Here is a 24,680-nt window from a genome sequence, read left to right as displayed (position 1 = left end):
TTCTCTCTCTTCCTTCTTTAGTTTGTGAACATGTGCCCTGTTGAGCTCTTTTATTCAGGCCTCAGTGTAAAGGCAAAATGATCAGTTTTCTTTAAGGCATTTGTCTGGGCTCTTAGCTATATTACCAGAAATGCCAGTGAGCCACTGTATTTGCTAAGCTGATGGTGTATTGATGGCATATTGAGTCAGTGTTTTTATTTCACAGAAAAAGACTTGCAGATAATGTAGCAAAACAAAGGATGTAATGCCAGCAAGGGGACAGGAACTTCATCTTATATACCTTGTTTAGATGATTCCTTGTTTAGGTTTTTTTAAATGAAGATGGACAGTTTTTCTTGCAGTCTGATAGATATGAGGCAGGTGAAAGAGTATTTCCAGGATCTCCTTACTTAGGAGGGTGAGTCCTTTGAAAGTGGGGAATAACAAAATGGGTAATGTGTCTTAGTTGTGTTTCTGTTCACCTGCATTGCATTATAGTCAGGGAAAATGGTACATTTGTGCACATTCAGCTCCTGGAGGCTTTCCTGTCAATCAGTGCTGAGTTTCAAATAGACTAGCAGAGTTATTAATGTAGCACTGCCTTTCACCAGGGAGCTAGAAAAATTCCCAGGAGAAATTACTGTGATAGCAGGAACTCAGATTGTAATACCCTCCATCTTGAAGCAGTTTCAGCTGTTGGCAAGCTTAGCAGAGCACTCGATATGGACAGAGAATGCAAAATCTTCTCCACATTAGAAAGATGATAGTGAAGTTTGAAACTTGGAACAGATCTGATGTAGACTTGTTGTCTGATTTTCCTGTGCTAATATGCAGTGCGGAACAGAGAAATTCCTGAGTGCAAAAAGAGTATTTGGAGTCTAAAATCTACTTTTGTTTATTTGGTTAATATAAGATTATAACTTTTCCCTCTCTGTCACATGCTCCCAGGTTCAACTGTGGCACTGGAGTTGGAATCATAACGAGTGAAAACAAAATCAAGCTGGGGAACTGGCACAGTGTCACATTGTTCAGAGATGGGGTGAATGGCTGGCTCAGGATGGACAACAATGCTCCAGTGACAGGAAAATCTCAGGTTGGTATTCCTGCCCCTGTAGCTTGGTCTTGGCGCCCCTCAAAGTTATGATGAAGTTTCTTTTCTGGCCATCAGAAGCATGATCAGATTAAAAAGGTGCAGTTTCATTTATTGGTGTTAGAACATTTAGTGAACTAGGATCAGAGTACAAGTTACTCTTCCAAATATGTCATCTAGAAATCACAGAGATAAATATCTCAGGGCTGAATCCCTGTTGTGCTCTATGTATTCTCTGCCACCCTTCTGCTACCCTACCTGAGTGTCAAATACAGGCTGTTAGAAGTTTACTAGATTGTACAGCTGCTGTCCCTGATTGCTTTTTTTTTTCCAAGCCTCAGAGAGCTGCACTGCTTCCTCAGACATAAAAAATAGATGCTTAGTGTATATAAGTATGTATTTATGTATAATATGCATATACCCACACAAAATTTGTGCACAGTGGTGTAATTAAATGCATATTCTGGAAAAGATTTAAGCATAGTAATGGAGATAGACATTCTGCCCTGACTTATGTTAACACCAGCAAGTTCATACAAAGCTGACAAGATAAAATATAATATGGGAAGATTCTTTGACTTGCTCATCTGTTGCTGGGCCAGAAAACAAAATTAAGGCACTAGAAGAAAAAGCAATTTCGAATTGTTTCAGATGTCTGTCCTTTGATAGCCATCCCTAGCCCTGAAAGAAAGCAGCTTCAGATGTCTTATTACCTCCCACTTTCATGTGCAGGCACTGAAGAGAAAAAAATTGCAGTACATTGAGTTCTCATCAGCTGGAAATGACAGAGGAAAGAATTTCAGCGTGGCATGTGTTGCTGTTACCAATGCTATGAGGCCGTGCATAGGGCAGACGTGAATCAGGAGAGATATGGACAGTTTCTACAGTGTACTGTGCAAGTGAACACCTGCAGACTCAGTAACTGCAGCTTATTTAGCCTGGCAAAATACAGGCTATGGTGGTAGAATTTATTGTTATAAATGCTGTGAGGGTAGGGCAGGGGTGAAAAATCCTAAAAGATTTTAGGCTAGAGGTCAGTGCCGTCAAAAGCACAGGTTGGTAAAAACTGGCCCTGAATAACTGAGAATTTTGGATGTTTTCCTCTAAAGGTCCGTGGGGTTTTGAAAGAACTGTTGAGTAATAGGCAAAAATCATATTTTGATCAATTTGTGGAAGGAATTTTGACTCAGTTAACCACAGTAGCCTGTAGTTTGGATCAGTGGTCCAAAATGGCTCTGTTGGTTTCTGATATTTTTTGTTCTTTCCTGTGAACTGTAGCAGTTTTAGTAAACTTGTATATGTAGGTTTCTGTAGATTTGTTTAAGAGATGGGCAGTGCATTTAGCAATGACAAAGTAAGCAGAACCCTGCCAAAATCGTTATTTTACTGGCTTTTGCCTTTTCTCTTTTTTTTTACCTTCTTTTTCTAATTTAATTATTATTCAATACTGAACACTTGTTGGGCTCTGTTTGAAAGACAGCACTTCATTGGTCTGTCCCTCAGGACTTAGGGTTTAGAAGACAAACATTTTTTGGCAAAAGAATAGGAAGAAATTGCAGCAAAAGACAGACCACGCCTTCTCCTCAGAACAGTGAATTTTAGCCTTTTTTATTGTGTTTTTAGTTCATGTTATCATGATGGGATGCAGGTGAAAAAGGTTGATTCAAATGGTGGACTGATTTGGGGAATTACTAACAGGAAAGAATTACCAATGAACAACCTACGTATTCTCTGACACAGTTCTTTGCAGAGGAAAAAAAATTGATTGTAAACCACTGTGGCTTAATGAGTTCTCCTGGGTTATATCTGTTACACAGCATGCTGTGCTCTGCTCTCCTTTCAGGGCCAATACAGCAAAATCACGTTCCAGACTCCCTTCTATGTTGGGGGTGCTCCCAGTGTGTACTGGCTGGTCAGGGCCACCGGCACCAACCGCGGGTTCCAGGGCTGCGTCCAGTCACTCAGCATCAATGGCAAGATAATCGATATGAGACCCTGGCCATTAGGGAAAGCTCTCAGTGGTGCTGACGTTGGTGAGTGTGATGTGTGGGGTCTTTCATCAGTGACCTGGGGTTACCTTTAATCCTATTGGAACAAATTGAGCGATGGTCCTGCTTTGAGAGATGGAAGATGCAGTCTCTGTTTCTGTCCTGGTTTTCCTCTGTTCCTTTACTCATTGCTCTTGCTGGGTCTGTGGCAGGACAGCTCCTCACACTGTGCAAGCAAGCCCTTTGTGGACACACTTCCTGTGCACAATAAATAGCAAACCCATTTTCATGAGTGAACAGTAAGATCTGTGTTGCAGATATCATTACAACTGCACCAGTGTTTCTGCCAGCATCTCTTAGGGCACCTCTTCATGCCCCTGACTGACACAGTCATTTAATCAGAAATCAATGGTATGTATGCTGAGCTTGCATTTGAAAAAATATGGGCCCAACAAAATGTGTTTTGCCTAAAGACATCGTTGCACTTGTTCAAAGTAATACATGGATCTCTCAGACCCACAGCAGTCCTGTGGATATTACAGAGGACTTTCTGCGTTACACCCAATCACTGCTGAAGCATATAGGCTTTCCTGTATACCATTCTTTGTTTTGCTATCCAGAGTCATGGTATGATTTAAAAATAGCTTGGAATAAATACTTCCAGCAGCTTTATGAAGCATTATAATAGCATTATTTTCCCTTCACAGAATAAAAGATGGAGAACTAGGGAAGCTAATTAACTAGTCCTGTCTTATTTATTAATGTATTTCATCCATTTAATGGATGCTTGAAAAAAGGCAAGGCAACAAAATCCTTGCTTTAATGATCTCCCAGTCTAAATAATATAAGAGTAAATGCAAGACAGAAGGCAAGAGGTAACAGTGAGAAATAGATTCCATGCCACCAAACTCTCCCAGCCATGCTTCAGCCACAAAGCCATCTTTCTTCTCTTCTGTATCTATGCATCTGACATCCCAAGAAGGAAATTATTTATGAGAAACTTCTTAACAATTGCTCTGTATCCTCTAGATAACATGGCCAAACTTCTGTGCAGTATAGGGGTAGAACAGACTGGCTCAAGAAACAGTTGCTGCAAAGAGTATGATTTTGGAAGCAGAGTGTAATTTCATGATAGAGTGAGAATCTATGGAATTTAGACAGATGAAAGCCCTGCTGAACTTCTCTAGCCCTAATCTCTATTGCCTTTTGGGATGCAGCTAGCTTCATTCCCATCCATGAATGCTCCACATACTACTGCATTAACAATCAACATCAATGAAAATAAATGCTATGCTCTGCCATGTGTGACTCGAAACTGATTGATAAAGCCTTACTGTCCTTGTGTGACTGCACACATTTATATGAAACTGTACCAGAAGAGACTTGCAAACAATAGGTCATGTAAGTACAACTTAAAATAAAAAAAATGCAAGTGAACTCTGCTAGGGTTTAGGAGTTATTTTTCCCAATCAGTCACTTGGAGTTTTTTTCTGTTGGCACACTATATGAATCAGGAGTGCTGTGCTACATGGCTCACAGAGGGTGGGGAGGGGTCCATCCAACTCTGTGCTCTCTCTTCTGGCTACAGCAGAGGTGCCACAGGTCCTGAGCTGAGGGATCAACAGAGGAGACACCGCTTGTGGACTGGAGTGGGCATGGCAGGATCTGCGACTCCTGCTGCAGCTTCTCTCCTTCTTCATCTGCCATTGCAGCCAAGCACATGCAGCCACCACACTTGTGGTTTGCCTCTTCAGCACAGTCACCTATGCTGGCCCAAAGGCTGTGAAAAGTCACTGGGACATTGGGAGAGCAGCCTGTCCTTAAATACCAAGACTGCTCTAGTTCAAGCTGTTTCTCAAACCAGGGGGTCCCATGACTGGTCCTTTTGCCGTGGTCTTCCTTGTTCTTTTTTCTTTCTCAAAAACTTTGTTTAACTCTGATCTGTATGAACATGCTGCCAACATTGATTAACACTGGAGCAGATGCAGCAAAGATGAGCATTATCTTGGTTTTCTGTTTGTGTCTTCACGCTTGATGCATAGAGAGTCTTGTTTGCACACGCCTTGACTCTGTTTCCTTGCCTGTAAAATATGGCCAGTGCTATTCTGTCAGTGTCACAATAATTGGTGAGTATATGAGTGATCTGAGGAGCAAGATAGCTGTCCTGCCTTGGTTCACTTGTGGCCATTACAGTGCAGACCAGAAAGTAGCTCAGTGGGCACTGCCAGCACCCTTGATCCCATGGCTGGGCTTGGCAGATGTAACTGTCCCCTTCCATGAAGAAGGAGTATTTTTTCCCTTCCAGGGGACTGGTATGTTTTATCTGTGCTCCTCAGGTTAGCCCTGGAATTCTGTGTCATGGCTGCTGTACTCAGACCTTCCCTCCATGCAATGAAAATTGGTCCTGGCAGGAGATTTGTAGATGTGCAATGTGGGGCAAGTCTGGTCTATCAGGGAGTTGTACCAGGTGACCTGCGAGTTATTACTGCTTCTGCCCTGATTTAGTTAGAAAAGATTGATTTCCAGCATGGAGAGCAGAGTGATTGGGATAGACCAGCACATCAGCTATTTATATCTGCATATTTGTTTGTGGCTTTCTTTCTGGCTTTGGGATGGGAATTCAAACTGTACAAACACCAGTGCCACAATGAAGATGTGTAGAGACCTGCTCTTGAAACTGTCCTTACAATCAGAGTGCTGTATTTAAACAAAAAAATACAGCAATAGTTTTTCAAGACTTCTCTTAATCACCTCAACTTGCAAAACTACTCCCCACTGTTTATTATCAGATCTGCCTCATGAAACCTTTGTTATCTCTGAGGTGATAATTCCATGTCCCTCAAAATAAATGAGTAATTCTTAGTTTGCTATTAAACTAAGCCCCACCAAAGACTGTGCTTACCACTGAACACCACAAAAGTCTTTCTTGGTCTTTCTTATTTTATACAATCAGTTTCTTACTATTGACAAAGAGAGAGTTATTTGATCAGAAACTAAATGAGCATATAAATTCGACAAGAACTACAATCAGATGTACATTTGATGGTTGCATAGTCTGACTTCACAGATGTCAGTTTTAAGAAGTAAATGAGAATTTATTTTTTCTACAACAGGTTCAGCTAAAATCCAGCAATAAGAAATAACCTCCTTGTTACTTAATTTGATGTGCCAGCACACTAGAGATGCTTCTTAAAAAGCCCATATGTTGATGATATGGATCCCTTTTAGTGTGGACAAGAGGGTTGTAATTTTGGCTAATAAGATTAGTTGATGATGATTAACATCTCCCATGCTCAGCATGGCATGAATTTACAGTGAGCAAAGAAGCACTTAAGATAATTGAAATTAAACAAGGCATGGTGCTAGTAAACAATTTAGAGAAATTTTTATCTTATGAGAAAACAGGAAGACCAGACAATAAATACTCCAGGGAATGATTGAAAGTTACATCTATCGTGTTTTGCTTTTAAGATTTTTGTTACTTTTTGCTATTTATAAGGTGTCTTGCTGGTCTGATATTAAAAAATATATATGAATAATAAAGTTCCCTTGTCTAAATTGCACACCATTTGAGGACTTGCGAAAAAATCTAGGCAGAAGAGCAAATTGCATTGGTTAGTAGCAGCGATCAATAGCCAAATAAATCTTTGACAAACTTCTCCAATAAATTGACTCTTGTGTTTAGGTGAGTGTAGCAGTGGCATCTGTGATGAGGCAGCCTGCATCAACAGTGGCACCTGTACTGCAAGCAAAGCAGATTCTTACATTTGCCTTTGTCCTCTTGGATTTAAAGGTCATCATTGCGAGGAAGGTAAGTGGTTGATGGGATGCCTCTATTTCTTTGTGTGTGTTATTTAGTGTACAATGTGTTTTCCACTTAGAGACACCCAAGGAGGTCTCATACAGTTACACTGGCAGAAGACAGTACTTGTTAGTTCATCTTTTTAAAGTCACATACTGAAACCCTTCCCTTACTGCTTTGGAGCTACATCCAGCTCCTGTGTAATCTGTGGTTTTCAAACCTCTTTGCTTATTTAAACTAACTGTACCTAAGCACCTTGAAATTCCTATTCAGAAGTTAAAAAAGGTACCACTCCATGACTGCACGTTAATTCTAAAAAAAAATACCCACCTTTCTCCTGAAGCCAGTGTCAGTTGTATATTTTGAAATGTAAAGGACATAATGTCAATTTCCTGCTAATATCAGAGATATAAGTACTAAAATACATGTGGCATTATTTTCTATGCTGTAGAATTTTCATGCCACCACACACTGTGTGGATGTTTACTACTTTAAAAGGCACTATTATGAATCACTAAAGAAAAGGTACACAATGCTTTACAGTACAGATACATCCATGGAAAAGGAAGGGAATAAGTAGTATGGGGGGGGATTTAAAAATATTTTTAATTTTGATTAAAAAAAAAAGCGAACAGGCTGTTTTGCTAATTATTAGCTTAAATACTTAACACAAAGAACAGACATTGGTTGGTAAGGGTTAATCCTTTATGTCTGAGCCTCAAGTGACCTGCTTGTGATTTCTGGATTTCCAGCACTCACCTTGACCATACCTCAGTTCAACGAATCCTTAAGATCATTTGCTAGCACACCCTGGCCCTTGGAACCACAGAACTACCTTTCCTTCATGGAGTTTGAGCTGACATTTCGTCCAGATTTAGAGACTGGTGTCCTTTTGTACAGCTATGATACAGACAGCAAGGACTTCCTCTCCATTACCATGGTGGCTGGCTATGTGGAGTTCAGGTTCGACTGTGGCTCAGGAACAGCTGTTATCAGGTAAATGGTGACCTTTTGTTTCCTTCCCAGCAGTGCCATGGTGCTGATCCAGGAGGATAGGGCTGGAAAGAGTCACAGCCTATGATGAGGTGTGAGAGCCCCTTGGTCCCTAGTGCCTGTGCTTAGGGAAACACAGAAGCACCAAAATTGTGGTCAAGGGGCCAGGATTTTCTTCCTACATCAGTTTGTGTTTCAGAGCTTTGTGTTATATCTTACTGCAGATGTTAATGTCTGTGTATGGTATTACAGTAATTCCCTTCTTGCCCCTGTGACACTGCACCATAGCTAGTTAGGGGGTCTGTAAGTATTTTATGCATATATTTCTATCTGTATTTCTATATTTACAAGTATACTTTCTAGCCACAGGATTTCACAATATTGGCACTTATGTGAGCAACATCCTTTTTGGTTTCCAGTTCCAAGCAGGAGTGCCAGGCTGGAGGTAGCACAAGAAGATACACCTCCAGGTCCCTCCACTTCCTCACAGTGATGTTTTTTGAGGGACCTGAGCCTAGTATGCAATTTGTACAATGTCAAAAACATAAATATTTTGTTTAACCTAGTCAACGAGATTCCCAGAAAGACCTTCTATAAGTGACTCATTGCATCCTAAAATTAATGTCTAGGAGGATAGATAAAATAAAAGGCCTCAAAAACACTGCTCTCTCTCCCTGTGTTGCTGAATGCTCACTGGGCATCTGTTCCTAGGCTTTCTGAAAAGGCACTGGGCTGAACAGAGGCACTCAGTGTCTTGGATATGGCCCAGGAAGCTGCTAGTTTGACCAGGCTGACCTGATACTTAGAAATTATCTATATAAAGCTTATGGAAAATGTGTACACTGTGCAAGTCTTGCATACCAATGATTCCTGTGGATGAGCATCAGGAATTTTGACTATACTGTGATTAGAGAAAATGTACTGATTTTACACTGAATGAGGACTCAAGCAAAAAAACCCATTCAGTTTTGTAGACAAAACGGGTTATGAAATTTCAAGGGAGCAAGTGCAAAATAATGCACAAGCCTAACAGTGCACAGCTGTGGAAAAACAGTTAGTGTTGTCAGACAGAGAAACATCCTGGAGTCATCATGGATAGTTCTGTGGAAGCAACAGCAAACTGTTTAGAGGCAAATACAGAAACCTAAGTACAATGCAGAGAATTATTAGGAATGGAAGAATGGAGAATGTCTCTGCTGAAGCCCACAATACACCCTGTCTTGAAAACTGGCTGCTATTCTGGTCACATTATTTCAAAAGAAATTAGCAAAATTAAAAGAGTAGTTTTGGCATCCAGGAGAGAAAATGAAACATCTTCCACAAAGCTTTTCCACAGCAGGACCTTTCAGCCTAGAAAAGAAAGAGTTTGGTGGAAGTATGATAGAGGTTTTTAAATAATGAGTGGCATGGAGATTAATGAGTATTCTGTATTTTTTTCAATATGCAGAGTAAATAAAGAACCAAAGAAAATAAGACTTTTTTCTTTGGATTTGGGTTGGATTTTTTTTTCCAGAGGAGTACATAAATAAGTTGTGGAAACTAACTGTCACAGCAAGTTTCAGATGCCGAAACTATAAATAGGTTTTAAAAAATGGACAAATTTGAAGAAAGATCCATTGAGGGAGATCAAACACAATTGTACGGATGCAGCCTCTGACTCAGGAAATTGCTAAATGACAAGTTGCCAGAAGCTGGGAGGATATATCAAAGGAAGAACCACTTCATACTTGCCCTATTCTATTCTCTTGTTGAAAAGTGACAGAAATAGCTAATTTTGGAGACCTTTTCTCCAACTCAGAATAGCCCTTCTTACAACAGCCTTCAATCTTTACTGATTGCAGCCTTCTAATTCCTGTTACTGACAACCATAAAATATTAAAGTAGAATTTATTTTTTTTTTCTTCCAAGAATATTGCAGCACTTGAAAACACCTTGTACTAAAGTTTAACTGATATGCAGGGCTGTGAAATTTGGCAAGAGCCACAAGCATATGCCTTGTGTAGAGTAGAAACTGCCCCTTTCTGTTGGAAAGCAGAGGAGCAAGCTGGATGCCAGCTACTGCCTGAACTACCTGCACTGGAGGAAAAGAGTGTGGTGAGATAGCTGGGTGATGGGCAAACCCAGGAGACCATCAGACTTCACTGAAAGTTGTCAGGCTGCCCTGTTAGCTCCTTTTTCTAGATAAAATGTGCAACTTGCTCCCTGTCATCAGCTCTGTCAGTGATTAAATAAGACAAATAGATTCCCTGCTTTTCGTGCCTGCCTGGTCAATGTCCACTTTAAATTTTCTTAATCATACTACTTCATGCCTACCCTATAACAGGGGTATAGGTCTGATCATCCTGATACCTCTGCCATAGGAGCACCAGGCTGTTAGATAAAATATAATCAAAACACAGCCATAACTTTATAATTAGGATGAGGCAGGCTTATTTGTGTATGTCAGCAGCAGCAGTAGGAGAGCTGATGCTGGTCAAGGTTGTGATTTCCTGATGCATACCAGGATGGAAGCAGCACAGTGTGCTCTGGGGGCTCCACAGGGAGAAGGGATGCTGAGTGGGTGGCCAGATGCAGAACCTGAGCACTGAAATGTCTCAGAGGAGAACTCCATGGGATTTCCCTTGGTCAAGTTTTCACAGGATCAAGATCTTCATGATCTGCGATCTTTTTTAAGCTTTGGTTTACATGGGGAAAAGTAACCCCACAGCACATGAAGAGGCAGGAGTGTTCAAGCACCAGAAGAAAGCCCATTATTTGAAGAAAGAGCTTGCAGCTATGAAGGGATGACTCTGCAAGGCTTAATAATCCCTGATTATTAAGCAAAGCAGAGGGGGTTAGCATGATGATGACCTAAGCAGCAGAGAGATAATGTTTGTATTGCTACTTACTATGTAGCCAAACCTATCTGGTTCCTTTGTATGCATACATTGACTTCTTCAAGGTGATTAGCTTTCCTTAGCTATTGATTCACCCAAGATAGTTAAACCTTAAACGGTGTTACAGAAGAGAAGGACTAGTGACTGGTATTGCTTGATGATATTTTTAATGGCGGTTTTCTGGACCAAGTGTCACTCAGAAGTGTCAAGTTATACTGCCAACATCATAACAAAAGATAAAAATGAGCTTTAAGAAAATTTGAAGGATCAAAAAAAGCACAACAAAGAGGTTGCAAAACTGATGTTGACTGTTCAGGGAAAAAAAAAAGAAAATATTATTTTCACAATTTCAAAATTATATGGATTTTTTAATCAGCATTTGAGTCACTTTTGACTCACTACTTCAATTTTTTTCCTTTTTTTTTTTTTTTTTCAAAATGTGGGGGGGTTTATTTTTAAATTTAAATATGCTGAAAATATAAACATTATTTCATGCCCTGAAATGTGTATTTTTTTCACTGAAGCTAGGAAGTCTGAGAGGTTCTAAATAACACAATTCTGATTTTTCCAGCTTGGCTTGTAAATCGAGCACCAGTTTCCAGTCCTCCTGGAGGAAAGGCTGCAACATCTCATTTAGATATAAAATGCTTTAACCAGTGTAGTAAAATGACATTTGAAAACAAGATACAAAGATCTACAGAACTTGAGAAGGGGAATGTGGTTTTGCCCTTCATACAGGCTGCTATTCATATAGCTGTGCAAGTAAAGATTGTAAGAGCTGTTTAAAAATGCTTCCTTTGAGACTGGTGAATACTTTGCACCACTGGGGATTATTGTTCTTAGCCAAGATCTCATCACATCATTAGGATCATTTTTTAATTACTTCCCTTTTATGTACAGCATCCGGGCTGCACGTGTGTGTCTGTAGATGTCAATGTAACAGGATGCATAAATAGAACTGATAAGACAACACAAAGTAGTTCTGCTTTAAAAGAAGATGAAGAATGTGGGGCTAGACCAGCCATTAAGTGAGAAGCTTTTAGTGAAATGAGGATGTACAGCTGAGATAAAAATTCATTTTCACATGTTAGAAGTGACTGAGCAAAAAAACTGGACAGAGGTAGCTAAAGTGTGTACTGGGGATAGCGTTTCATTTATAAATAAAACTAGAGTGCTTGTTATTTGCTCTAGAAATATGATGGGACACAGAGGATTGTTGCTTCCTTATAAGGGAAGAATCACAGTGACTGATATTTATTTTTATTTAGAAAATCATCCCAGAGGACTTGACTTTTTAACATTACAGAGTATCAGAAAGGCACAGTGTTACATGCTTGCAAATTTTCTTGCCCTTAAAACAGGAGTGAAGAACCTGTCAGTCTGGGTCAGTGGCATGAATTGCGAGTGTCTCGCACGGCAAAAAATGGTATCCTACAAGTGGACAAACAGAAACCAGTGGAAGGGATGGCAGAGGTGAGCTTATCACAGACTTGTCTTGAATGCAGCTGTTGGACTGTAAAGAGATTGCATGGTAGACTGCACACCCTGCTCTCAAAGCTCTTACTTGCTTAAAACAGTATATTCATTAGGGAAACATCTTCTTAAGCCCTGAGCTGGGAATTTGTATAAGATCTTCCCCCTGAGGACAAGGATACCTGTAAAGGCAGGGATCCCTCTGGAATCCGACTGTACCTGCTCCTGACATGTAGCTGGACTCAGATTTTTGTGTCTGGCTCATGTATCTTCCCAAGGTTCTTTTGTTGGTGCTTCTTGTGCCATAGTCTAGTTGTGGTGTTAGGACATGGGTTGGACTTGATGATCTTGAAGGTCTCTTCCAACCTAGGAATTCTGTTGAATTCTGTTGGATTCTGTTGTTGTTGTTGAATTGTGTTGAATTTAAGTCTGTTGAGCACTATGAGAGCTGTAATTTGGAGAAGTATCATGCTGAAAAGTATGTGCCCAGTCTTTTTTTACCTCTTTCTGAATATTGTCCTGGAAATGTAGGTCTGAAGAGAATTTTTTCTTTGTCTTCTTCTTGCAAAAGTGATTTGCAGGATGGAGTAATCAGACAGTTGATGACTTGCTTTTTTGTTCTTCACTCACCAAGTGATCATAGTGAGTCAAATTTACAATAAAGTGAAATTGTACTTGTACCAAGCAGGATATTCACTCTAAGAACTCAAATGCATGCAAAGAGGTACATTTTCTGTCTTGATAAAACCCAAGGCTAGACTTGCTTAGAAAATATCTTTTACCTGGTGGAGAGTGCAGTCAGAAAACCAGACCCCAGATCCCATAGCAGAAAAATCCCATAGCAGGCCTTTTGGCAAACTGGGAAACTTTTGTCGAAGCTTTGACTTTTCTTCAAAAATTTAAATAAATTGAAATTCCAGTTGTCTGTCAGGAAACAAATTGAGTGACAAACATTTGGCTGAATCACTCAAGACTTCATTAGATGGATGGGTTAAGGTGAATACTCCCAATTTTTTTCTCTTAAGTGCTGCAGTGCAGTGCTCCAGGAGGAGGGTGGCTGGGAGCTGCCAACCATGAAAGCACAGAAGCTTCTGCAGGGCCGGAAATACACAGTTATTCTCTCTTTAGCTGCTAAATATTTTCCTATTTGTTGTAGTTAAGGCCTTGTGCTGCGGAACATAGCGGGATGTAATGGAAAGCTAGTAACCCACCCCTCTCTGTTAGGATAGCAAGGCCCCCCTGCAATTAGCCAATAGCACCTAAGTGTGATGTAAGCAGATGGGAGTAACACAGTGAACCCAGGCTATAAAATGTCAAGTTTCCCTGCAATAAATCGCCATATTGCCATCCATCACATTGATGCAGTGGAATGTGGACCACGCAGCTGAGGATAGCTGCCCGTGCTGGTTCCAGCCAGGGTACCAGCCTTGCTTGAACCCCCACACCTATTTATCCCATGACCCTGAATATTCCCATCTCAGGTATCCTGAGCAGCTGCTTCTGGTAATTGATGCAAACTCACTGTTTCTTTCATTTAGCCCCACAACTTACAGTAGGTTATCTCTTAGGATTTGGAAATACTGAATGAGTCTCTGTTGCATGAACTTTGCTCTGATTTTAGCTTTATGAACCTAATTCACAGATTAGGTTATAGATTTACATCAGTGTACCTCAAGTCTTTGCAAATAAAGCTAGACGTCCTGTCAGAAAACATGATGAGTCGGTTTCCTTTCTTTCTTCCTTCAGTATTGCCATTTTTAAATGCTTGACATTTTTCATCTACTTCTGACTGGGATAATATAAAGTCAGTCAAGAGTGTCCTACAATGGCTCTCTTGGTTGTACAAAGAAAAGGCACTGAAATAAGCTGTAACAGGCTATGACAACTCATGTAGGCTAATCTGAAGATACAAGCATGGTTCCAGCTACTCTAATAAAATGTTATTCTATGTTTCTTGCAGGGGGCTTTTACACAGATTAAATGCAGCTCTGAAATATTTGTTGGTGGAGTCCCTAATTATGATGACGTGAAGAAGAACTCTGGGATCCTCAGACCCTTCAGTGGGAGCATCCAGAAGGTGTGTGCCCAGAAAAACACACTGCAGACATTTATTTCCATCACATCCAGTGCATGTTTTTTGTGCAAACCTGCCCTTATTTGACTGGAAATACTCAAAATAATCAAGGATTTCACCTCAGGAGCTCACCATAAACTGGTTAAATTATTATTTCGCAGTGCGAAGTCCACCTAGTGCCTTCTTACACCATGGTGGAGGTGCACACTGCACTGCTATCCCCTCTTATAATTTTATATGGGGTACATGAATGGAGGAGATGTTTTCCATTGTTGGCAGGCATTAGGGATAATGTTCCCATGTGATCAGGTGAGCATGAGTGCAGTTTGTATCAGGCCTAGTAAATAATCAAATAAAAGTGCATACTGAACTTAACATTTTTCGTTCTAAACGTACTTAAATAACTCAGGTAAAGTTGGAAGGCTGGCCCTGAATCTTCACAATTTTAGAAGAGTGAATTATTGGATCAGATGAATGTAAAAAAATAACAAATAAAACCAAAATTTTAATGATAGTTTTTAATAAAAAAATAAAAAATTTCTACAGTTAACAATTGCTTGGAGACAGAAAAGTAATTATTCAGTGTAAATGGTTTCATTGCTTGGTCTGACATTTCTGTCTTTGTCAGCTGTCCAGCAGAAAACATGAAGTTCAAGGAAGCTGGAGGAGTGAGTCACAGTGATAGGAACAGGTCAGGCAAATGAACATCATTGAGAAGGTAGACATGATGCATTTTGGGGTACATGATAGAGAGCCTAGGAGAAATTAACAGGGGTTACAATTACAATTACAAGGTGAGGGGTTGTATGCTACGGTAAGGGCACTGATAAGGACTGGGAAATGTGGACTGTGAGCCCTTATCTCTATCATGTACCTAGTAAGGTGGATTTGTATTCTCAAAGGCATGAATGGGATGCCAAGGAAAAATACTGCCTGCCTTTTGGGCACTGGGAACATTTAGTTGCCTGCCTTACCCATAGTAGGATTTTGGAGAACTATACAGAAGTAGAGCTGCAAACATCACCAAATACTGAAAAATATGCAGTGTAAAGAAAGACCTAAGATCTCAATATGTGTAGTTTAGCCAGATAAGGCTGAGACGTGACTTTATAGTGGTCTGCTAGTTCCTAGACTGAGGGTTAGATTTCTTTGGATGGTGCTGGAATTATGAAGAGAAAGACATGATGAGAAACAAAGCCTGGAAACTGAATATAAGTTTAAAACAAGAAACAAAATTCATGTTTTTTATGGGTGGAGGCTTATTAACCTCTGGAACAATGTAGTCAAATTTAGAAGGAAACTGAAAACGTAACGGAGTCACATTACGTGACAGGACTGGATGTTTTTTCTGCTGTTACAGTTGTGCAGTGCTTGACGCGACCTCTTCTCTGGGTAGGATCCTCTAAGGTGGATTGTCTGAGTTATGCAGGAGCCAGAGCAACCATTGCCTTTCTCATTTCTGGCCTTAAAATCTATTGTTTGTTAATATGTACTTATTTTGATGTAGCTGAAATCAGATGCTGTGCCTGCATGCAATCTCTCTTGCCAAGATGTCAGCTGAGATTATACATATGTTGGTTTATTTTGAGAACATATGCTGCTGACATACTGGAAAAATCCCAGCATTTAGCAATTCTCTTCCATTTATATACAATCAGTTATGTGTAGTCATTATTTATGTTTTCATTCATCTTAACTCTAGCTTCTTTCAGGCAGGATGAGATACTAGAAAGCAATAGAAAATGTGAAAAACAAGCCATACTGCTTAGTATTTCTGTTGTCAACACTCATCTCCTAGGGGGTTTTCTGATCTCAGAAATACTTTTCCTCAGCAGCGCTCATCTAATTTTACCATCCCAGCTCATGGTTCAGCTACAAAGCATCACATCAGTGTTCAGGCACAGGCCTTGTAAATTCCACACAGTTTCACCCCTTACAGAGGTTGCCTAAGGCTGTTTCACAAGACACAAAAGAGATTAATCTCCAGTGGATTGAGGGGAGGAAAAGTATGAGTTGGACCTCTGCAACTGGAAAACACACAAGAATAGGGTTTGGGCCAAGTTTTGAGAGTTGCATTTCTCTCAAGTCTTTCAGAGGAATCTTCTAACTAGCAGTATGATACTCTGGATTTGGAAGTTTTTGCAATGTGTTTTCACACCTTTCTTTTTTTTTTTTTTTTTTTTTTTTAATACATAGATTATCTTGAATGACCGGACAATTGATGTGAAACAGGATTTCACTTTTGGAATCAACCTAGCAAATGCTGCCCACCCCTGTGTGACCTCACCATGTGCAAACGGAGGCACCTGTGTTCCCAAGAAGGACAGCTATGAATGTGACTGTCCCCTGGGCTTCGATGGGCAACACTGCCAAAAAGGTAACAATGGCTGGATATCAACCCAGGGATCTGGAGTTGGTCACAAAAGTAAGGAAGATTTAACACCTACAACTGCTGCTGTCCACATGCCTTTAAATAGAAGCCCCAGAGGCCAGAGCTCCTCTGTCATCCGTGCATTTTCCATGTATCTAGGGAAGAATTTGTTTTGTTATTTAGGAATGTGGTAACAGTTATACCAGTGTGGGGCTAGGATCCATAGATAGCAACCTGGTATCTGGTTGCTTGTGGTGATTAACACTGAACACTAACACTTCATACACGTCCCTAATTGTGCAGTGCTGTGAAAAGGGGGAATTCCTGCCAGGGTCCTCCAGCCAGCAGTTATGTTACATCCTGAAGCATGAGCATGGATAACCCGTGTAATTTTATCCTCTATACAGCTGACAACAAACACTGTTCTCACACACAGAAAGGTCTGCTCCTGTTTTAGACACTGACTATTCTGATGGAGATTTTACCATCTACAGAGATCTTGCCTTGGTGGGGCGAAGGAGACCACCAAGGAGGAAGACTCATCCACATGCACATTACTCTCTTTTCTTCAGAGCCACTGTAATAGTTCAAATCTTAGATTCAGGAAATGGGTAAGAGTGCAAGAAAAGTGTTTAAAAAGTGCGCTTTGGGTTATTCCACTAGATGGAGTCGTTTAGCTTCTGTCAAGCTTGAGTTTAAAAAACGCCTGAGGGAAGGTTTTGTAATGTAAGAGTAAACTAGGATCAAAAGAGCTGGCTGACATTATTGTCTTCACCCACTGCTTCATTTCTCACAGTCCTAAACTTTAAAGTTAAATGTAGTGGTTTTGGTTAAATTGTGATGAATAGATTGGCCTTTTTTTCAAAACAGAAAATATGTTGGAACAAAAGCATTATATTAAAATGCAATGCAAGAAACCCCTTTGCTTACGCTATTGTGGTCTAACTAAGAGCTGAAACAACGTCATTTACCCTGTTTTTTTTTGTAGACAGGCAGGAGAATTGGGATTTTGACTGTCTAGGTATGTGCAGGGTGCTAAATTCCTGACTTCAAGATGACATCTGCAGATGTGCTGACACATCTCCAGGAGCAGTCAGTCAAGGGAATGCTTTGCAGCCTGGGTGTGTGACTGCCTGTCTGTTTGGTGTGCAGTGCTGGGGCCACAGCTCCTCACCTCTGCTCAGCTCCTGGCCTGTGCTGAGCCCTAAGAACAATATCTGAGCTCATGGTACCAGCAGTGGTGCCACTTGCCTGGCATGTCCTTCCTGTTGTCATCTCAGTGGGTATCCAGGCTTTCAGAGACAGCCTGAAGCACCTTTTGCCTATGACTTAGCCAGATCCTAAGGTGCTGTTTCCTATATGAATCCAATCATTATTCATTTTTAAGAGTGTCCAAAAGCATGAGCCACCTGGCTTCTGTTCCTGCTACCTGTGGCTCCTGTTCAGGTGCAGTTCAACCTGGTTGCACTTGTGCAGCCTCAACTGCCACCAAAAATTGAAGAGTTTTTTGATAGGTGTGCAGAGAACATGGAGATTGCTCCTGAACCTCAATCTATGACAGCCTTGATGAGAACCCCCTGAAGTAGATTCCTCAAAATAATCCTTACCTGTGTCTCTCTTGGGGTGTAGACATGGTTAAGGTGAGATGCACATCTGTGTCCATTTCTATTTCATAACAGGGTTTTGGTTAGTGTACTCAGAAGGTACGTGAGGTGCAGGTGCTGTCTCCATCCTTCTTGGTGGTAGGCAATGTAAGGCAATGTAGGATGTAAAAAACCCTAGAAGGCAAAGTTCTTGTGAGGGACTGCACCTCACTCTTCAGAATACACACACCACTTAAAAACTCAAGAAATGCTGATATGAGGTCTATGAGATATTGATTCATATTGTAAATGGATCATTAGCTGAAGATTTAATAGAGTTTTTGCTGGCGTTGCTAGGTTTTATATCTTCTGTCCAAGCTTGGGGAGTGCTAAAAGTATTTTTATACTTTAACTGCAAGATGGAATAGAAGAGCAAACTCTTGTTTTCCCTTGGCTAGAGCAGATCCCTGGGTAAAACCTGGTGGGTCACTGGGATTTGAGAAATAGGACTAGTAAAAGGATTTGCTGCTGGTCCCACCTGCCTGTCCCTTTGTGTGTTTTGAACAGACAAATATAGATATTAAAAGCAAACCAATAATGAAAACAGTGTATCTTCACAGGTGATTGTAGCCACTTATGCAAATGGTAGATGGGATATTACACATTTGCAGAAAAGTGGGCATGAAATTGGACTAAAGTAGATTTTTATGCTTTAGAATAATAAACTCAGAATGTTCTTGTTTTGTTTTGTGCTGACTCACTGCAGAGTGTGGAAGTTACTGCCTAAACAGTAAGTACTGTGAATTCTGTGAAAACTGCTCCGTCATTGTGTGATTGTCTGGATGCTGGGTTTCCATTAAGCCTGGCAAGTTTCTGTCATTAAGCCAAAATATTTTTTAATGTTATATAACACTTCCTTAAACATTGTGAGTTTGATATTTCAAACTGCATCCAAAGCACTTGCCAAACTCAGAACAGTGGTTGTAGAACTGGTCCATGTATTTGCAAAGCAGAGTGGCTTTTGTGGTATGACTTCAGGCTTCCCTGCAGTCCAGCGCTCACTCCTGCTTGTCATGAGAGCTTTGGTGTTTGTCTGCTGAATTGTGATGAACAAAGCACAGAGGTGTTTAGTCCTAGATCTCCTTACTGGCCCTGCTCCCCTCCAGCTGCAAAAATCCTGGCTGCATCAAGAGTACTGCTAAAATGTGCTTGTTTTTCTGCACTCAGATTCAATGAAACAAACGAAGAGCAAGCAGAGGTAAATGCCCATTAAGCTGTCTAGAGGAAATCAGAGTACTTTGACACAGGCAAGGGTTGCTGCATGGCACGGGCACCTTCCCCAGCTGAAGGCAAGAGCAGTGGGGCTCTAGTGCAGGATGAGATAGGGGAACAAGGGCTCCTTTCATGCTCTGGTGCCATCAGAGGCTGTCCAGTGCAGGAAGTGTCAGACCTGGTGAGGAATGTTTGGCCAGTGTAACACAACTTTTGCAATCTTCCAACTACGTTGGCAGGCTGCAGGCTGAACATGGCCTGTGGTGGTTTCTTTAGACACATTAGGCAGCTTTCCTGATTTCACTACGGATGAAAAAAGTAATTCATCACCATCTAAAATTCTCAGTCTTGGCACCTAGAGCTAAATTTCATATTGCTCTTTCTGGCTACCAGACTACACCAATTGTTGCATATCTGTGTCACAGTGAGCTCTAAAAGACCAGCCAGACCCTGTGTTGTGTAAAGAAAGTAAGCATCCTTGCCCTGGAAAGCTCAAAATTTATATAGATAGGATTAGCTGTTGGTTGAAGGGATTATTCCTCAGTAAGAAAATAGGATGAAGGCATCTATTTTAAGTCTTTTATACAATTGGCTTGTATTACTGTAGCAGTCAGTTGTGGAAGATTACCAGCAAATTGTAGGATGTTCACTCAACAAAAAAAATGTTTGGGCCAGTGCTCATAGCTTGGTGAAGGGCTCTGTATCAGGGATGTTCCATGATTTATGTCACACAGCTGAGTTATTTTGCCAAAGTCTTCTCCATGGGCAGCAGTGCACCTACCCCAGTTCTGGCTGCAATGTTTGCCACTGACCAAGGCATACACCACAGGGGTGCCTGGGCTGTCCCTACAGAAATGCTGTATGGGGGCACAGAAGACAACCCCCAAGGCTGCACTGCAGCGTTGAATACACCAAGGGGCTCTGCAGCCTCTGCCATGCAGCCTTTAGCATAGCCCCTGTTGTTTTCAATAGGCTAAAGTGATCTGGGGCTCTGGACTCTGTAACTCCTCCTTGGAAACAGTGTGCCCCCACACTACAGCCCAGGGGTGAGCTCGGAACAGGCAGCAGCCGCTCTGTGCAGTCACTGAAAGAGAAAACAGTGAGCTCGGGGGCTGTCAGTGCTGCCTCTCAGCCTCCCTCTGCAGGGTGAGAGGTCCCTAATGCTCTGCTAGCAGCGAGAGGGGGAGTTTCTTAGTCTATAACAAAGGTGGCTGATGCATAAGCTTTGGCAGGAGGGAGCGCTGAACCACGTGGAGAATCAGGGAATGTGGAAACGGGGGTAAAGAGAAAATTTGCAATGTTTTCCCAATACTTCATAATTTTCTGCATTAACATTTGTGGTGGAGCAATACGTTAGGCTCCTGACATGAAGGCTGTAAGTAGAGGGACTGTCAGCCATTCCAACTCCCTTAACTACTGCCCCTACATTTAGATAAAATCTGGCAGTGCCTTTTTGCAAAGCAGTGTGTGTTCAGCTCAGTTCTGTGCCACTGGCAAGTACCTGTCATTGCAGGAGTAAATCAATAAAAGAGTCTTGTCTCTTTTTTTCCTTCCATTTCTAAGTCAGCTATCTCACACTCATCTTCATTTTTTGTATTTACTTCTCAGCCATTACAGAAGCAATTGAAATCCCACAATTTATTGGTCGCAGCTACCTCACGTATGATAATCCAGATATCCTGAAAAGGTAGTGTATCTCCTGTGGACCTAAGTATTCTGTTTCTTAAGTGTCATAATATTAGGAGCCTTATGTGGGAGAGCATAATATATTTATATGTTTTAAGCTGTATTTATAATGTTTCTAACTGTGTTTCTGCCATATTTTTGAATTTCAAAGAAAAAATACATTTTGAGTACATATCCTTGTGGCTTAGCTTGTTATATTTGAGCATCTTGCAGCCTGTAAAGAAAATAGCACATGTATGTCTGGCATGGAGAGGGGCTGGCTCTTCCCTGAGGGCAAAGAGCAGACATACAGAGCCTGTGTCTCCAAAAAGACTAAGGACCTTAACTCCTTTCTAACTGCTGTGTTAGTGTAACATTTAGATCCTGAAAGTTACTTTTTTGACTGCTCTGTATCCTAGAACATCACCACATTCCAGCAAATTCCAGTTTGTTTCGACAAACTCCTCCATCTCCCTTTATTTCAGCCACTGAGTAGAGAAGGGTTCACCAGTGTCCTCACCTGCCATTTGGTACCTCTTACCTACTGGCACTTTCTGATTTGCCCTTCTTGTGCTTCTTCTACTACCTTTGGAGGGCATCACATCTACTGGGCACTCTCAAAATCTGGTTTTTGGGCTGGATTTCACACTAGGCTAGAGGAGAAAAGGATTTTCTCTTATTTGTGTGGAGTAACCTAGCAGCTATCGTGTTTGAGATTATGGAAAGATGAGTTAAAGTCCCCTACTCTGAAATTATGGAAATGGGGATATGAACCAGAATCCTTCACAGGTCAGCATGTAAATGAGTTGCAGGACAGTAAACCACCAGACCAGCAGAGAAGAAATACTGCGTCTTTTTTTATGTTTTTTTTTTTTTTAAATAAGACTGTGACAATGTAGTATTTTACTATTCTTTCCTTCTTCGCATTAAACAGGGTATCAGGAACAAGAACGAATGTGTTCATGAGGTTTAAAACCACGATGAAGGAAGGCCTTTTGATGTGGAGGGGAAACAGTCCCATGCGACCCAACAGTGATTTCATCTCTCTAGGCCTGCAGGAGGGAGCATTAATATTCAGGTAAACTTTCTCTCCCTTGTTTGTGCAGCACACAGGGCTCAAAGGAGCTGCTACAACACATACAGAGCACTTGTCCCTTGGCATAGTGTGAGAACTCTCATCCTCAAAGTTTTGCTCTATGATGGGTCCCATCTGCAGTTTGGGAAAGGATGTAAGTTGAAGAGGTAATGTGTGGCAAGATTTGCATCACTCCTCCTTCCCAATTTTTCGAACATCAGGGCTTTGTTGTGATTTTCTGAAAGATTTCCTATGAGTGGATTGATACTGTTGGTAAGCCCCCAGATGCCTCTTAATTCCATCTCAGTCAGGCAGAGCAGGACAGGGCTGGAGGACAAACTTTGGTGGTGCCGGTGCTCACTGTGGGCTCACTCATGTGGGAGCAGGAGCAGGGCTTCCACCACCTCAAACATCCAGCCCTGTGACACACACACAGCTGTCACCACACCTTGCTTCTGCCACCATCCTCGGAATCACTTAATTAAGCAGTAATACTGCTGTCAAAATGGTGAAGTTGGGGAGTGTTGGGAAATGCTGGGGTCTTGCTCCAGAATCTCTTTCTCCCCTGCAGACACTCAGGCAGACCCTGTGCAAGTTTTTGTGTGGTGCTTTTTTGGAACTCCAGTGTTTTGAAAGCCTCATGTTTCCTCATGGTGCACCTTTAGGTTGCATAAGACCGATACTGAAACTGCAAACTACAGATGCCATCACTGTAGTGGGACACTACTAATCATGTGGCAGAGAGCTCATTATATAAGCTAATTTTTTTACTTAACTGGCTGTTCTTTGCTACCATGGATGTATAGATAAGCTACATGTTGCTACTAAAATTAATTTATTTTAAGCTTTTTTTTTTTTAACATGATTTATCAGTGGCTAACTTGGCAAAAACTCTTAGTTTCCTCATTGATTTATAAACAAGGAACTGACTCTGCAGAAGTGGTGCATTTTTAAAATGTCTTTGGGAGGGAATGTCTTTCTGAGATGCATGGTAGTAAGTGGACACTCTATTCTGTCTCTGAAATGCAGTGCACTTTTTACTAGGTTGTTGCTCTTCTCCAGAGATGAAGATAGTCAAAGGCTTTAGACCAAACCAGCTGAATTTTGCTGAAATATTTGTATCTTCCACATTCATTTAGGATGTGAAGATTAATTAAGATACCAAAATAAAACCCTCATAAGCAATCACTGCTTACTGAAGGGGAGCATCAAAAAAGATGGTGAAAGGAAAAATGCAGAAAAAGGTGGATCTTTGTACCAGATTTTAGTCTTCTGAGAAATGAGGTAAAGAGACTGTCAGGACTGTGAATTGGTCAAAAGAACTTTCCTGTACTCCAAGTTTAGATGTCTGTTCTGATCCAATTTGATCTGATCTGTTCTGATCCAATTTGAAATCCAAAACACGCTTTTACTTCCGCGTTTTCTATGGCCTTATTCCCTGTATAGTGTACCTGCTGCTATAAATTCTTTCTGTTGCTCCCTGCTTCTGTCAGAGATTATTTCACTGCTGTAGGGGGATAGCTGTTGTAGAGGGATTCATTAGGGATATGAATTTCATTTCTGTTCTGAAAGGTCTAACATTTTGATGCTATCCTGAGTACCCAAATCCTCTTGTTTTTGACCTGGACTGGTATCTGCAACCTGCGTAAAAGGGGGTGCTTTCCTGGAACTCACTTAAACCCCTGGAGAGGAAACAAATTTAGGGTAACCAATTTGCTCTGGGCAGCTCACAGTTTAATGTGCTGTTCTTGAGAACCCCACCCTGGCCATGAGTTCATTCCACGTTCAGTCTTCTTTCAGAGATAGGGATGTTGGCTTTAATCCCTCCTGCTTTGTACAGGCTGAAGTCCAGCAGCAGCCACTTCATCCTGAGCCCTCAATAGCTCACTGTGCTGCAGCAGCTACTTCTCTTTTGTTAAGGTTGGTCCAAGTTTCAGGGACTCAGAAATTAAGATGGCTGAAGTCAAAACATGATGGGGACATAATATCTGCTGAGTAATTTTAATAGAAGCAAACACAAGGAAAAATTAGAGCGGCAGCTGAAGCAATCATATATTAGACTTCATCTTTTCTAACATCACAGGTCTCAACCTTTCTTATATTTCAGATGATTTCTAGATCTCTTATAGGTCACATGCTTATTTGCTCTTGTAAAAATTTATTTATTAACCATGTTTGCAATTTCCCACTGCTATCTTTCATTAGGACAAAGGTCTGTAGATCACTGACCTTCATAATTCCCTGCTTTGGGGGAGAATGGCCATGCAGAAGCTCTCTTCTTGCTCCCATGGGAAGGTGGTGATGGTACCCACTCTGACTCAGGGAGTTTTTCCTCCTTGTCCATGAGACCGACTTGGCGAAATAAGAGCACTGCTGCTGAGCCTCCAAAGGACTCCACTGGTTGCCCCAAAAACCAAGCCAAAATGGAGTAAGGATGCC

At 41.1% G+C, this 24,680-nt stretch overlaps 1 protein-coding gene across 2 annotated transcripts in view; it reads left to right on the top strand.

Moving 5' to 3' along the window:
* Positions 1-24,680, top strand: part of EGFLAM (EGF like, fibronectin type III and laminin G domains) — a 73,809-nt gene that overhangs the window by 46,279 nt on the left and 2,850 nt on the right. For both annotated transcript variants that reach the window (XM_058826956.1, XM_058826955.1), the window contains exons 12-20: positions 928-1,072; positions 2,913-3,102; positions 6,743-6,868; positions 7,612-7,855; positions 12,090-12,201; positions 14,162-14,278; positions 16,472-16,652; positions 21,110-21,188; positions 22,101-22,244. In XM_058826956.1, the coding sequence (XP_058682939.1) occupies positions 928-1,072; positions 2,913-3,102; positions 6,743-6,868; positions 7,612-7,855; positions 12,090-12,201; positions 14,162-14,278; positions 16,472-16,652; positions 21,110-21,188; positions 22,101-22,244 (1,338 nt within the window). The remainder of the gene's footprint in view (positions 1-927; positions 1,073-2,912; positions 3,103-6,742; positions 6,869-7,611; positions 7,856-12,089; positions 12,202-14,161; positions 14,279-16,471; positions 16,653-21,109; positions 21,189-22,100; positions 22,245-24,680) is intronic.

The sequence above is a fragment of the Poecile atricapillus genome, chromosome Z (assembly GCF_030490865.1).
Source record: "Poecile atricapillus isolate bPoeAtr1 chromosome Z, bPoeAtr1.hap1, whole genome shotgun sequence".
NCBI classification, from domain to species: Eukaryota; Metazoa; Chordata; class Aves; order Passeriformes; family Paridae; genus Poecile; species Poecile atricapillus.
This window is presented reverse-complemented; position numbering and strand designations above follow the sequence as displayed.